Here is a 14,422-nt window from a genome sequence, read left to right as displayed (position 1 = left end):
TATTACTGAAAGGAATTAGTGAAAGTATTAGTGAAAGTATGTGAAGGTATTAGTGAAATATATAATACTAGCTGTGCCCGCGGCTTCGCCTGCGTGGAATTCGGTCTGTGTCAGTAAGCGGCTAATGCACCCCTAATTTATCTCCTTCTCCCCTGGAGGCGGAACTTGAAGTAAATTTGACAGACGGATACGCTAGAGGACTGTAGTTCGGATAAAATATTTTACAATTAGGTACCACAAAATAAAACTACACTCCAAAATCAATATTTTTTTTCCCTTATTCAAAATTTTGACGTGATTTAAACGACATAGAGAAGTAGGTGTATATATATTATCGAACGATACAGTACCATTTTTGTAGTTTTACGTCCTTGACTGTACCTATCCAAATCATGTCCATGGCAAATTTCATCCAAATCGGTCCTCCAGTCAAATCAGTCTAAGCATGACGCCGGCGGCGCGCAGCGTCTGCCCCTTCGACTTGTTGATGGTCATGGCGAAGCAGACGCTCACGGGGACCTGTAGCCATTTGAAGCGGAACGGGAAGTTGCTCGGTATGAGGGGGATGCGCGGGATGAACACGGCTTCTCCGGCGCCACACTCCGTCAGGATCTGCGCCTACATATGTATTGCGTACGATGTCTTTGGTATCACAATCGAGACTCGCGCTGGAAAGCGAAGCGACCTGCCGGCTAGAGCGCCACTGAGTCTCACCGTGGTCTTTCTCAAACTCCTAAGACCGTGCCCCTTGTAGCATCAATGCGTTGCGAAACTTTCGCGAAAGATTCTATTTTTTTCGGGAAGGCATGGTAACGGGTACACTACATAATTCCGATAATTTTTATTCCGAATTTTAGAATGTCGAATTTCATCATTTCGATTTTTAAATGCTCGATCCATCAAAATTCCGACTGTCGTAATTACGAATGATGAAAATCACGAAGATTTATATTTCCGAAATCCCAAAAAGCCGAATTTTGAAAATTCCGAACTACATAATTCCGATTATAACAATTCCGATGGTGGCAAACACCGAATTTAACAATTACGATTTTTGAAATCACGAATTGCCCTTATTCCGAATTGACGTGATTCCTATTTTAAATATCCCAAGTTTTAAATTTTCGAATAACGATATTCCGAATATATTGTTAGTTCGTTTTCTTGGGTGTCGCAGTTCTAAACCTAACCTAACCCACTTTTCTGGCAACAGTTCGTTTTCTTGGGGGCCGCTGTTCTAACCTAACCTAACCCACTTCTGGCAACAGTTCGTTTTCTTGGGGGTCGCAGTTCTAAACCTAACCTAACCCACTTCTAGCAACAGTTCGGGTTCGCAGGTTCGCAGTTCTGCCTAATTTATTTATGCGGAACTTTTATGCCAAAAATATTTTATGCCGAATTCAACATAATGCGGCACGACAGGCAGCCGTAATAATTACTATAACGTGAGTCTTCATTTGAATATCACGGATTTCATTTTTCCGACCTTACAAAAAACGGAATTTCTGAATACCGAATTACTAAAGTAAAACGTGAGTGTTTATTTGAATATCACGAATTTAATTTTTCCGACCTTCCAAAAGACCGAATTTCTGAATACCGAATTATTTAGTTTCCGATCGGACAATGACTTTTCGGAATTTAGGAATTCGGAAAAAATATTTTCGGAAAAGTGTAAAATCGGAACTTTAAGCTTTCGGTCAAGTGACAATCGGATTTTGAGTTTTCGGAAATAGCACATTCGTGATTTTATTCCATCGTGTTTTTAAAAATCATAATTTTGATATTTCGGACTTCAAAAAATCGGGATTATGAAAATCGTAGTTATAAAAATCGGAATAACGTATTTCGGATTTTTCGAAATATTTGGGTGTTCCCCATGGGGACGCGTATAAGTCCCAAATCGTTTGACATTTACTCCGCAAACGACATAGAAAAATGTTTTTTTTTTTTAAAGTACCCACCTTCGTGGCCATTATTAAGATGAAAGGGCACGGCCGCTTCTCCATACAAACGCAGTCTCCATCCATTTTCCGTTATCATTATGAGAATAGTTTTTTTTTTCATATTTTTTGTGTTTTCCGAAATGGAATTCGGCATACCCGATTTATATAAAAACGATACCTAACTTGGCCTAGTAGCTTAAATGATATAAGTAGTTATAAAGATAAAGTTTTTAACCCCTTTTTCACCACATTGGGGGATGAATTTTAAACGCTGAAAGTAATTTTCTTGCTTTTTAATATAATACCTTTTTGCAAAGTTTCAAGTTCCTAGCTTGAAATAAAATTTGCACCCCAAGACAAACTTTCATCCCCTTTTCAACCCCCTGAGGGGTTAAAATTCCAAAAACGTCGAAGTTACTTTTTTTGTAATCGTCTATTATGCCTTTCTTAGAAGTTTCAAAGCATTTGTAATGGTCGCACTTAAACTATCGTGAGACATATTTCAAAATATTTTAAATATTATTTATTTATGTCGCCAAAAGCGACTAAAAATAATAGTGAGTAAAAACCGTACTGATAAATACATTTGTAATGGATTCAAACTTTCAACCCCCTTTTAACCCCGTTAGGAGACGAATTCTTGAAAACGCTAAAATCACTTTTCCTGTATTATAATAATATGCCCATATACAAAGTTTCAAGTAACGCACTCGAAAAAAAAATTTATCTCCATACAAGCTTTCAACCTCTTTTTCACCTCCTTAGGGGATGCATTTTCAAAAACGCTGAAATTAGTTTACTTGTAATTTAATAATATATCTTTTTACGAAGTTTCAAATTGCTACCTTAAAATAAATCTTGAACCCCATACAAACTTTCATCCCCTTTTTAATCCCCTTAGGGGTGAAATTTCTATAGCCTATAACCTGGCCGTGGATTTTTTTGACAGATTAGTAAAGTTTGCATCAAAATCCGTTCAGCCATTTTCATTTGATGCGCGGTCAAATAAACAGACAAACAGATAAACAGATAAACAGACAAACAGATAAACAGACAAACAGACAAAAATTCTAAAAACTGTTGGAACGTGTTCTGTGATCGATTCTAAGTATCCCCAGCCAATTTTTTTTCGAATATCTTCCATGTACAGACTTTCGACCCTCTTCCGCTTTATTATATGTATAGATTTTATTGGCTTTCGTTTAATACCCCACACGTGTATGTGCAATGCATAGTTTGGGTGCAATATGCAATATTCGCACCGAGGCGGGAATCATTGTGATGACGTCATTCCGCTGAAGTAGATGGCCGGCGCCGCTGTCTCCCGGCAGTTTTGGAGACCCAGTACCATACCCAGCAACATAATAAAAGTTGAAAGCGGTTTCCGGATCTGAACTATATTCCCATAAGGCAGTGCACTATTACTGATAAAATGGAGGTGCGGACGCAAGAATACCAATTTTTGACTCAAATATCACCATAAAACTTATAAATATAGTTGGTCAAGCAAATCTTGTCAGTAAATAAGAACACAAAGAACTACACTCATCCCCTTCTTCTGGGCGCCAGCACCAGTGCAAGACAAAGACAGCATGACTCTCTCCGTCTACGCCCGAAATGAGACAGTCCCTTGACAAACTATACTACCACAATCGTATCTTTTTAACATTGGCAACATGTGCGAGTGAGACACGGGGCTCTGGTTTGCTATCTCGTGTGGACCGTTTTCTCTAGTCTAATAGGAACTCAGAATAATAACAAGCATAGAAGCCGGGCAAAATTGCTTCCCAAACATGTATAACCGTCCTTTACTTCCTTACGAATTAGATAATGTGTAGAAAAGAGATGCATATATGTTTGTTATTTCTCATTTACGTACGGTGTCATAAGTTTTGTGCTTTGCCAAGGATGTTCTATGTCGACTTTTTATATCCATAAATTATGCACTTCTATTGTTTATTATTTATTTTAAACTTTATTGCACATAAAAAGTGTACAACAGGCGGACTTAATGCCATTATAGGCATTCTCTACCAGTCAACCATAGGGCTAAACAAAACAGAATTATGGTCCGACCAAGTTAAGAAGGCCACCTCAGGCAAACTCCATCAAGGGGTGAGGGCTACGGGAGATCGAGACCGATGGAGACAAATCACAGGAGCTGCAAAACCAAATGGTCACGATCCTCAGTAATGAGGGACCGACAACGAAGTCAAAAAATATCACGAAATTGGTAGATTTAGGCCAGGATTACACTCGTAAGCTTTACTTACGTAAGTAGGGACACAGCTATACTACAGAATATGAATATCGTTATCTCATTCTAGCAAATAGCTTTGTCCCTACTTACGTAAGTAAAACTACAAGTGTAATCCTGGCCTAATCCTGGCCTTAGACCAAGAAAAGCCTGCAACGATTTTCATAGCACACGCAGTGCAAGTGTTATTTATAGGTACGTCATAAGTTCATGGAAAATAAAACTTGCATGGCGCGTGCTATCAAAATCGCTGCAGACTTTTCTTGATCTAACTACCTATGTAGTTACATATGTAGTATATTTCGTTACTATGGATATAGATCCATAGTAACGAAATATACAAGGCAGTTGACATAAATATACATGACCAGAGATGTATAAGATACCCTATAAAAAGTATCTAAAATACAAGATACTAGGAAGTCAAATATTTAAATATCAGATACATGATGCTTTTGGGAATGGTATTTGAAATACTTACTAGATGCAAGATAAACTACTAACTACGCATTACTAAATATAGATTTTACATCGTGGGTAAAGCACACACGTGCGATAACTTATATGTAGGTAAGTCAAGTACGTAAGCCAAGAAAGTGGTCTATCCCTTTTCGACTCTATCACTAATAGTGATTCGCTATGCAATTAAAAGCCACTTTCTTGTCTGAATAAATATAAAAATGTCAGAAATGATCCTGTTGGTTTACCTATCCAGTACTTACATGTTTAAATTCTTACCCTTTATGAATAATCATTTATGACCCTGAATTTGGAGAACGATTAGAAATTTAGATATATCAATATCTAACTTATGTTTCATCAATGATCAATCGTGTCTTTTTTAGTATTATACTTTATAAAGCTATGATTGTCGATAGGTTATTGTTCCGAGGTCGATAAAAACACAGTACCTACATCACTATGCCAAAAATATAACCTTTCATCGTTAGCAGAAAATTTCGAAAATATGTAAAAAGAATTGAATGCAAGTAATAATTACATAGACAACATACTGATTTTAATCTTTAGGTCAGGTAGTATAGATAATTTTCGTCAAAATTGAACAAAACTCACCGATTTAAGGTTACCGGTTCGTGCGTATTTTCTTTTCTTCCTTTATGCGATTTACATTGCCCTCGATCACACAATACATTGTCATACGGGGAACTTCGAACTATTACAAATAATAACTTAGCACGTTTCCCAAGAATCTTTTAGGAATATAAATAATATAATTAAAAATCTGTAAGATCTCAGCAAGATGACCGCGAAATATTTGAACTAATTTAATACGACTATGTAAAGTTGTTACAGTTGACACCTACCTGTGTTGTACCTGTGAAATAACCATGAATGTAGTATAACTGGATCGGTCATGAGGAGTGGGGGAAAATGACCGAACGGGATAGTCTTATGTATCTTTCAGTAGGAGTAGCAGAGAAAGCGCTGTTATTGTTTGTCCTTGTCATAGTTTCACTTTTCCACCGCTGCCACAACCGAGGTTGTGGCAAACAAATAAGTACGTGACATGTCATGTTTGTTCGTTGCTTGTTTAATTATCGTTGTTTTGTATGAAATTGTGCTTTCTCTTATGAAATATAGTGATGGTTAGCGTTTTGAATGCTTGAACTTTGACAAAATACTGGTGAATTGTTCTGTAATCGGCTGTAATAGCCGCTCTGAGCAAAAATATGAGATCATACCTTTCACACGTAAGTACGGTATTTTAGACCTTCCTCTTAACGCAATATGTGAGAATAACATCGTAAAATTACGTTACACTCAAAGCAATGTAGAATCAAACGATTTCAATAAAAATATCACAATTATTTACGCAAATTAACAAAACATTATTTGTAAAATTATCCGCCCAAATTACGTAGGTAGGTAGGAGTCTGAGGTCAGCCATTTTTAAACTTCTTCTTAATTTAGCTGCATAACAATCATGTTAGGGATACCAGATGAAAATATCATAATTTTATGGGTAATTTTGACCTCGAAGTTTTTTCGTACTTCTAATTCCAAAAAATAAATAAACAAATGTTGTGAAGATTAAATGTGGTGTACATTAATTGGTGTGATTGCGATTTGTGATTTCTTTAAATTAAAACCCATAATACATTTTATTTTACGTTTTATTTACTAAACATGTTTAGTTTTGTACCACCTGCGCGAATTATAGGAGGTATTTCATTGTTTATACGCCTAAAAAGAACGGCCCATTGACATTTTACTTAACAATTTTTTAATACTGTCAAACAAGCTAACTTTGCCTCCAGGGTAATCGCCCCAACGTGATATCAAATATTGGGGTAATTTTTACCAATATGGTATCCCCACGTTTATGACGTCATCTATTTCTATCCCTTACGGGCGCACGCGTATAGCTGGTCTATGTAATGCTAGGTCTATGGAAATAACGAACATATATTTTTTTATTTGGCTTGATTATATTACAACCAATGAGGATACAATGAGGGCTATCGCGCTCAATTTCGCCGCTAGCGGCGCTAGTGTAGATGGAAATCTAAAAGTGCCAACTAAACTATATGCAAAATTAAACAGGTTGAAAAAAACGGCAAATTTAGACGTTAAAATACCTTTAGTGTATATTACAACGTATTGATTTTATAAAAATAAGCATAGAAGAATTTTGAGATCTGTTTTTCTGGACCACCATCAACAGTGGCGCCAACTGGTGAGCAGAAAAACGATAGCCCTCATTACAACCATTTGACATTTTCCTGTCTCGCTCTCGCTACGCTCGTGGTTCAATTTTGGAATCTTTCGCTAGCTACCCGAGCTAGCGATAGATCAATATTAGCACGAGCGGTTAAAAAACAACTTTGCCCCCTTTACTATTATACCATGCATGAAAAGCGCGTTCGCGGCTTCGCGACGCGTAGTGTGGAGGGAGCTATAAATAAAGCAAGCAGAAGATTAATAGAGAAACGGTTTAATAGAGAAAATGGTTTCATATAAATTCCATCAAAATCGTTTTGACAGTTCAAAAAAAAACTGATTTGACTAGTAGCAAAGAGTAGTATAATATGACTAGTAGTCACAAGGGCCTGACACTCTTTGATAGAGAAAGATAGTCTTATTTTTTCCATAGTTCACTTCAATGACTGACAGCTGTTCATTAGTCTTTTGGACCACCATCAACAGAGGCGCCAACTGGTGAGCAAAAAAACGATAGCCCTCATTGCGATTCCTATAAGAGGAAAGAGAAAATAGTGCCATACTTTGTCCTTATCACCGACCGGGGTTTTTTTCATGGTCGGGTTATGGCAGCATAGGTAGGAGTTGGGTAGGAGGCGATGGCGAAATACCGAAAGTTATAAGAGTGAAAGAGAAAAAGGATTATGCTGCCATACATTAACCTGTCAATACATGAATATGTCTTTCTCTTACCCCTGGCCGCTCGGTTTCATGTCTATAACTACTATACTATGTCTATGAGTAGTCAAATACCCTATTTTTAATCAGATTGGCGAAAAATTGTCCCCGTCTGGACAAACCTTAATACACTTTCGCACCGCACCAAAGTCATTGTGCGACGCACCCATAAGTAAGAGCGAGAAAGCAATATCTCTTTCTCGCTCTTACTTAAGGGTGCGTTGCACAATGACCTTGGTGCGGTGCGGTAATGTGTTAGCCGCTTAAGTGAGAGCGAGAAAGCACCGTGACCTTTGGTGCTGTGCGGTAGTGTGTTACGCTTTTATAATCATTCTTGTCAATCCTTATCTGTGGTATTGGGAAAATATCGAAACCGAACGAAAAGGCCGAAAAGCCTCAGCCTCAAACAACCTAGCAAGACAACCCTACCGACGTCAAACACAAATTGTTGTTCAGTTTTTATTCATTATTTCAAAGTTAAGAAGGTATTTATAAAATAGAATGGCTTCCGCAATGGATGTCGACGAAGAGGAAGTAGAGATGGCTTCGTCCAGTAGTGGCAAAGGCGACAAAAAGCGTTTCGAAGTCAAAAAGGTAAATCGCCGTATCATTGTGTTGTGCCACTTGGTTTTGTCACTTTGTTAATGGCACAGTTTTCGCTAACGACTTCTGTTTTTCTTTCAGTGGAACGCAGTTGCCTTGTGGGCTTGGGGTTAGTACAATATTTTTAATTCCAACACGTAGCCTTAAATGTAGTGATATAAATGTGTAAAAAGTTTTTGTGTTTTAGATATTGTGGTGGATAACTGCGCTATCTGCCGCAATCACATTATGGATCTATGCATTGAATGTCAGGCTAACCAGGCATCAGCCACTAGTGAAGAGTGCACAGTAGCTTGGGGAGTCTGTAATGTAAGTTCCCTTTTCATTTAAATGATATTTGTTTTTACAAAACCAAGGCATGACCCTTTACGGAAATATCACACTATTTCCTGATAATTTGTAAACCTTGTTCAAAAAGTCCTCCATCAATGATCAGTTAGTTTGAGCTGGGCTTTCCAAACTGGCTTGGCCTCCTCCGGCACGCAAGCCTGCCAATTAGGCTTAAACATAACACAAATCTGGATATGTGACTCTTGTAAAACTTTAATTTGTTAACTTGTATAAAGCAAAGCATCATATTGTCTTCGGTTACCGCGATAGTTACTTATGAAATAAAAGGGTCTCTATTGTTTGACATAATTATTGAAAATCATAATGTAATTCATGTGTAGTCATGTGTGATTGCCATATTATCATTAGTCATAATTTGGTTTTTCTCAGAAACGCGTAACTTTTCAGGATTGCCATAAAACAAACCTAACCTAACCGATCTATAGGATAACCCGAGGAAGATCCTGAAGAGTTAACGGTTTCAGAATTATGACTAATGATAATATGACAATCATTACATTATGACTTTCAATAATTATGTCAAACAAAGGGACCCCCAAATGCAACTATGAAAACATATTATATAGCGTATATTGAATTTATAATACATCCCCACGTTTCGAACCCTTTACAGCATTTATGGTCAAGGGGTGACTGAGGAAAAAAATACAGTGCAAAAATACCCACATACAAAAAATAATGAACCATCATAAACTATAAACTTTAAGGCTGGTTGTACATGCAGAATTGGTTCATAAGGCTAGTTATACAATACAACAATTTTCAAGTAAAGATATATATACAGGGTGTCCCATAAGTGACTTGTCACAGTGACACTGCAGCACTGGAGGTAGACCAGGTCAAGAGCACCCGAACCAACTTAACATGACCCCAGTAAAAGTGGCACGGTTTTCAAGTTATTGCCAAATTAAGGTTTTTCATTAATTTTGACCGTTTTCAACATTGTTAGTGCCAGTGTGCACTCTGAAAGGTCTCAGTTAGTTTTTTTTATGTGTACGGCGTCATGAATGGGTAATTAATATAACAGAAGAGGTATTTTATCGATAAACAATGTGAAATGCAAAAAAGGACTGGTTTAATCTTGAATATTTTGCTTTTGCTGCAACTGTCAAAGTCAAAGCAACTGCCTGACGTGGTGGGGGTGTGAGAGAGAGAGGCATGTATATGCTAGAATGAGTTGCCACTCTCAATTATATATTTAGGTCAGAATATCGGTACAGTTGTTTAATGTGTTATTACTAGATAACTACAGTCATTTATATGTTATTATTATTATTATTGGGATGTTGTGGGCCTTTGAGTGTCACGACCAAACAGTGATCTATTGTGATGGCCCTTTAAAGCTCATTACTAATGCCCGTTGAATCCAGAAAATTCCAGATTCTTTGGGCCGTAATGTTCTGTACCTCATAGGGTTTAGTACGTGCCGCCCTAAGTAGGTACTTCTTTTTGACATTAGTGGTCCACAGGAACAGAGGATGTGCATTGCAGTCTCCTCTGACTCCTCAGAACCTGCATGTCGGATCTTGTATCTTTCCTATTTGAAACATGTGTTTGTTCAACTTTTATATGTTACCAAGTACTGTGCAAAGCTATTAAAATCAGTTATAATTTATATTTCTTGAATTAAATGATATAAATTAAATGTTTTTTGCAGCATGCCTTCCATTTTCACTGCATTTCGCGTTGGCTGAAAACCCGGCAAGTGTGTCCTCTAGACAACAGAGAATGGGAGTTCCAAAAGTAAGTTCTTTTTTTAATGTTTGCACTTATGTCAGATAGGGAAATAATAGGATGCTTTGGATATAATCTCCTTTACCCCTTTAAGTACTTTTGTCACAGACCCCCTTAACTATATTTGAAAAGCAATGTTCGCCTCATTTTTAGTGTTCCATATCTCAAAAGGTAAAAACTTAACCCTTTCTTGTACATCACTTGGTCAAGACCATTTATCTCGGCAATGTGTGGAGGTATTGAGTTGAAATTTAAACCATATACTCAGGTCTACGGTCAAACTTCTAAGTTTACGTAAAAAAAGATCCGGTCGTTTATGCCGCAAAAAAAGAATATTTCGACACTCTCAAGGGAATCAAAATTGATAGGGTACTTCCCTTTGACCTAGAACTCTGAAATTTGGCAAGTAATATCGTCTTACACTACAAATACAGGGAAAAATCAGAAAACTGTAAATTTGTAGAAAATAAAAATTACCGTTAAATTTGTACGGAACCCTCGGTGGGCGAGTCTGACTCGCACCTGGCCGGTTTTATTCTATAGATGCTTTCCGATAGAAGTAATAAAGCTGCAATTCTAGCTTTACTGACATGGAAGCTTCACAGAAGGGAGCGTGCATAAACTGTAGGGGGCAGCACAGAAGACGTCAGATTTTTGGCGCAAGGCGTAAATGTGTAGTTTATGCTTCCAAAGTAGCCCACAAGATGGCAGCACTTGCTTTGGCGTGAAGTGTCAATGTACATGTGATGTAATGTTTATGGTTCCGATTCAGGCCACAAGATGGCAGACCCTCCAACGCGCACGGTCCCTATACATTCAAGAGTGTTTGTCTTACATTACTTACATAGCAACAAAGCACAGTCACAATGTGCCCTGAAGCAAAGATAGATGTAATAGATGGATACAGTCTAAGGAAAAAACGTGCCTCGAAAATGACGAAAATTTGATTCTTGATTAGATGTCGCTACTACCTTTGGCCTACTCTCGTATAGAGGGCGCTGACGGTTTTCTTTTGTTATTTAACAATTTTAACGCATATCAGTGAAAGAACATGGGTCAAAATAATAAAAATAATTAATGCAAATACAAAAAAACATTTATCCATATTTAAATACATTTTATCGTATTTTTATGAATCTTCCTTTTTAGTTTTAAAGTGTGTCGATAGATGGCAATGAATTTACAGTGGTTACAAAATTTACTATGACAGTACCGCTCTATAATATTATATCCTCCTTGCCTGAAGTAACACAAGCCAAAGACCTGTATAAGATGAATAGTTTTAAGGAAAAAAACGTGCCCCGGAAATCAAGAAAATTTGATTTTCGCACAGATGATATCACCAATACCAACCTTTAGCCTATTCTCGTTTAGATGGCGTTGACGATTTCGTTTGTTATTTAACAATTTTAACACATATCAGTGAAAGAACATGGGTCAAAATCATAGAAAGATAATAAACACAAATAAAAAACCGGCCAAGTGCGAGTCGGACTCGCGTTCCAAGGGTTCCGTACATTACACTATTTAAACAATGTATTTTTTATGTGAAATGTCTTTAAAAAACCCGTACGGGTCGGATCAAGAACTAAGTAAAAGTCCGACTCACGCTTGACTGCACATTTCTAATAGGTTTTCCGGTGATATATAGGTAAAGATCTATTTTGTGTATTTTTTTCAAAATTTTTGACTCAGTAGTTTCGGAGCTAAAGGGGGGTAATGGTAATTTTTTGCCTATTTTGTTGAATAACTTCTAAACTATTTATCTTAAAATTATAAAAAAAATATATTTGAAATTCTCACAATGAGCTCTTTCATTTGATATGTAACACGATATAGTTTGACAAACTTTATTTTTTAATTTTCTCATTTACCCCCCAAAAGTAGCCCCCGTGTTTAAAATTAATTTGTTTACGTTACATGTCCATCTTTGGGTCACAAACTTACATATGTGTACCAATTTTCAACTTAATTGGTCCAGTAGTTTCGGAGAAAATAGGCTGTGACAGACGGACAGACAGACGCACGAGTGATCCTATAAGGGTTCCGTTTTTTCCTTTGGAGGTACGGAACCCTAAAAATTATTATCCATATAATATATAAATTTTTTGATATTTTTATTTTTAAGTTTTAATTGTGTGTCGATAGATGGCAGTAAATTTACTGTGACTACAAAATTTACTATGACAGTACAGTACCCCTCTATCCTATATATTCTCTTTGCACAAGCAAACATAATAGTATTAGTTTTCTGCAATTGAATTGGATATGAAATTCATGCATGGTTAGCAATACTTGTCTTACTCACCAGTGTATTACTTGTTCCAGGTACGGACATTAGATCTCGGCTGGCGATGGCGGGCCAAGACCACAGACCTCCATGTGTATTAAAGTTGGGTTTATGTCAATATTTCATTAAGAATTCAATAAATTCACTAATATTACAATATTTTGATTATTAATTCTTGGTATCTTGTAAACTTTTAATTTCTATTTGTAATAAAAATTGGAAAACATTATTAAACTAAGTAATGTTTATTTCATTGAAAAAGTATATATCAGTGTGATAAAGTATAAAATAGGTCTACTTGGCAAGGTTAGGGCAAGACCTAACAAGCTGGAAGTCTGGCAGGGTCCTTTTTGCTTTCACGGTATTCGTGCGCCGAAGTACCTGTACCTACGTAGTAGTGTCAACGTCAACACGAAATTCAGAGAGAGAGTGGAGAGAGAGATTGTGAAACTGAACTACAGGGAAAAATAAAATACACAAATATTTTACTATGAATTTATTGAATGCTTTTTCCTACTGTACTTTGATGTATGTAGGTATCATCACATTTTAAATAAAGTTAATACAATTCATTATTTAACGCGACTTCATTGTTATATTTACAAATTTGTGGTGTCCTTATTTCCTTCAACAATTATAAAATTGCAGCAAAAATTTGCATACAGCTGTCAAGTAAGCCCGTACTGCGCGGCTGTGGCAACCAAGCTTCCGTCGATCATATGTCACCTCACCAACTTACTACAATTGCAAAGTGCAATACAATTTACCACTTCCTACTACATGGTTGCACACTAATAAAATAACCTCGCAGTGGTCGGAAGCCTCGTTGCCAACCGTGTATTAAGCGTGAGCGTCAGGATGGCTGGTAGACCCCCAGGAATTTCAGCAAAACATTTATAAATACTAGCCCATTTCAAAGTCGAGCTGCTCCCGCCGACATAGAAATGAGATGGGCTTCGTTTTGTTTCTTGAAGTGTTTCGATTTATACTTACCTAAAATTAGTATATTTTATCACATTTTTATAGACAAGGTGAGTGGCAGTGCACCTACCTACGAATCTGCATTACATTATATCTACATGTTATCTTTCTTTGGGTAGAAAAGATTTCAAACTTTATTTCTAAGCCTACACCATGTTCGAACTAAGTAGGTATTTAATAATTGCATACTTATATCGAATAGGTAAACTTTAACGTAAAATATTTAATTTTAGCTATTGTAGAGCATTTGTCTTAAAAAACATTAGTTTGGATATAGTTTAGGGTACACAATACATTTTGTTCTTTTTTTCTACATTCAGTATAATAACAAAGTAGCTCCGAGTAGGACTTTACAAAATTAAATCCGTTTCTTGATTTAGTCCCTTTGCCAGACACATACAGCAAGCAGCTTACCTACTCAGATGTCGGGCGAAAGGATAGATCTAATAACCCCTTAATTAAACATTATTTTAAACAGGCCCAGCGACTTGATTTCCAACTAAATAGGTAGTGTCCTTTATTTCTTCCTATGTAAGATCTGTCTTCCAAATACGCATTCTCTTCAGACTGATAAATTATATAAATAAATAAAACTAGAAACTAATGAAATTAAGCATGCAGATTGATATTCAATAAACAAAACCACTAGTGCATTTAGTAAAGGTAATTCCAATGAAAATTACAACACTGGGTATATATTTAATTCATTCTTAAAATAAGACGTTACAAAGATAAGACTACAATCGGAAACCAGAAGTTGTGCCAAAGAGTTTTGATCATTTGATTTTAAAGATATAATATAATATGTATAGTCTAAGAAAAAATCATGCCCTTTGCCAGTCGATCTAGATGGCGCTTTAC

General features: G+C 36.6%; 1 protein-coding gene across 1 annotated transcript; it reads left to right on the top strand.

Annotated features, from left to right (window-relative positions):
* The first annotated feature begins 7,976 nt into the window (after nt 1-7,976).
* On the top strand, nt 7,977-12,818 carry LOC134741555 (RING-box protein 1A). Its single transcript, XM_063674380.1, has 5 exons — nt 7,977-8,196; nt 8,287-8,314; nt 8,393-8,514; nt 10,214-10,299; nt 12,619-12,818. The coding sequence occupies exons 1-5, from the start codon at nt 8,104-8,106 to the stop codon at nt 12,629-12,631; spliced, it is 342 nt and encodes a 113-aa protein (XP_063530450.1). The 5' UTR covers nt 7,977-8,103; the 3' UTR covers nt 12,632-12,818.
* Nucleotides 12,819-14,422: the final 1,604 nt, after the last annotated feature.

The sequence above is a fragment of the Cydia strobilella genome, chromosome 5 (assembly GCF_947568885.1).
Source record: "Cydia strobilella chromosome 5, ilCydStro3.1, whole genome shotgun sequence".
NCBI lineage: Eukaryota > Metazoa > Arthropoda > Insecta > Lepidoptera > Tortricidae > Cydia > Cydia strobilella.
This window is presented reverse-complemented; position numbering and strand designations above follow the sequence as displayed.

Excerpts from the sequence above, each read along its gene's own strand:
- LOC134741555 (XM_063674380.1), top strand. The coding sequence starts at position 8,104 with ATGGCTTCCGCAATGGATGTCGACGAAGAGGAAGTAGAGATGGCTTCG. Across the intron at positions 8,197-8,286 it reads AGCGTTTCGAAGTCAAAAAG|TGGAACGCAGTTGCCTTGTG; the intron begins GTAAATCGCCGT and ends TTTTTCTTTCAG. Across the intron at positions 8,515-10,213 it reads TAGCTTGGGGAGTCTGTAAT|CATGCCTTCCATTTTCACTG; the intron begins GTAAGTTCCCTT and ends TGTTTTTTGCAG.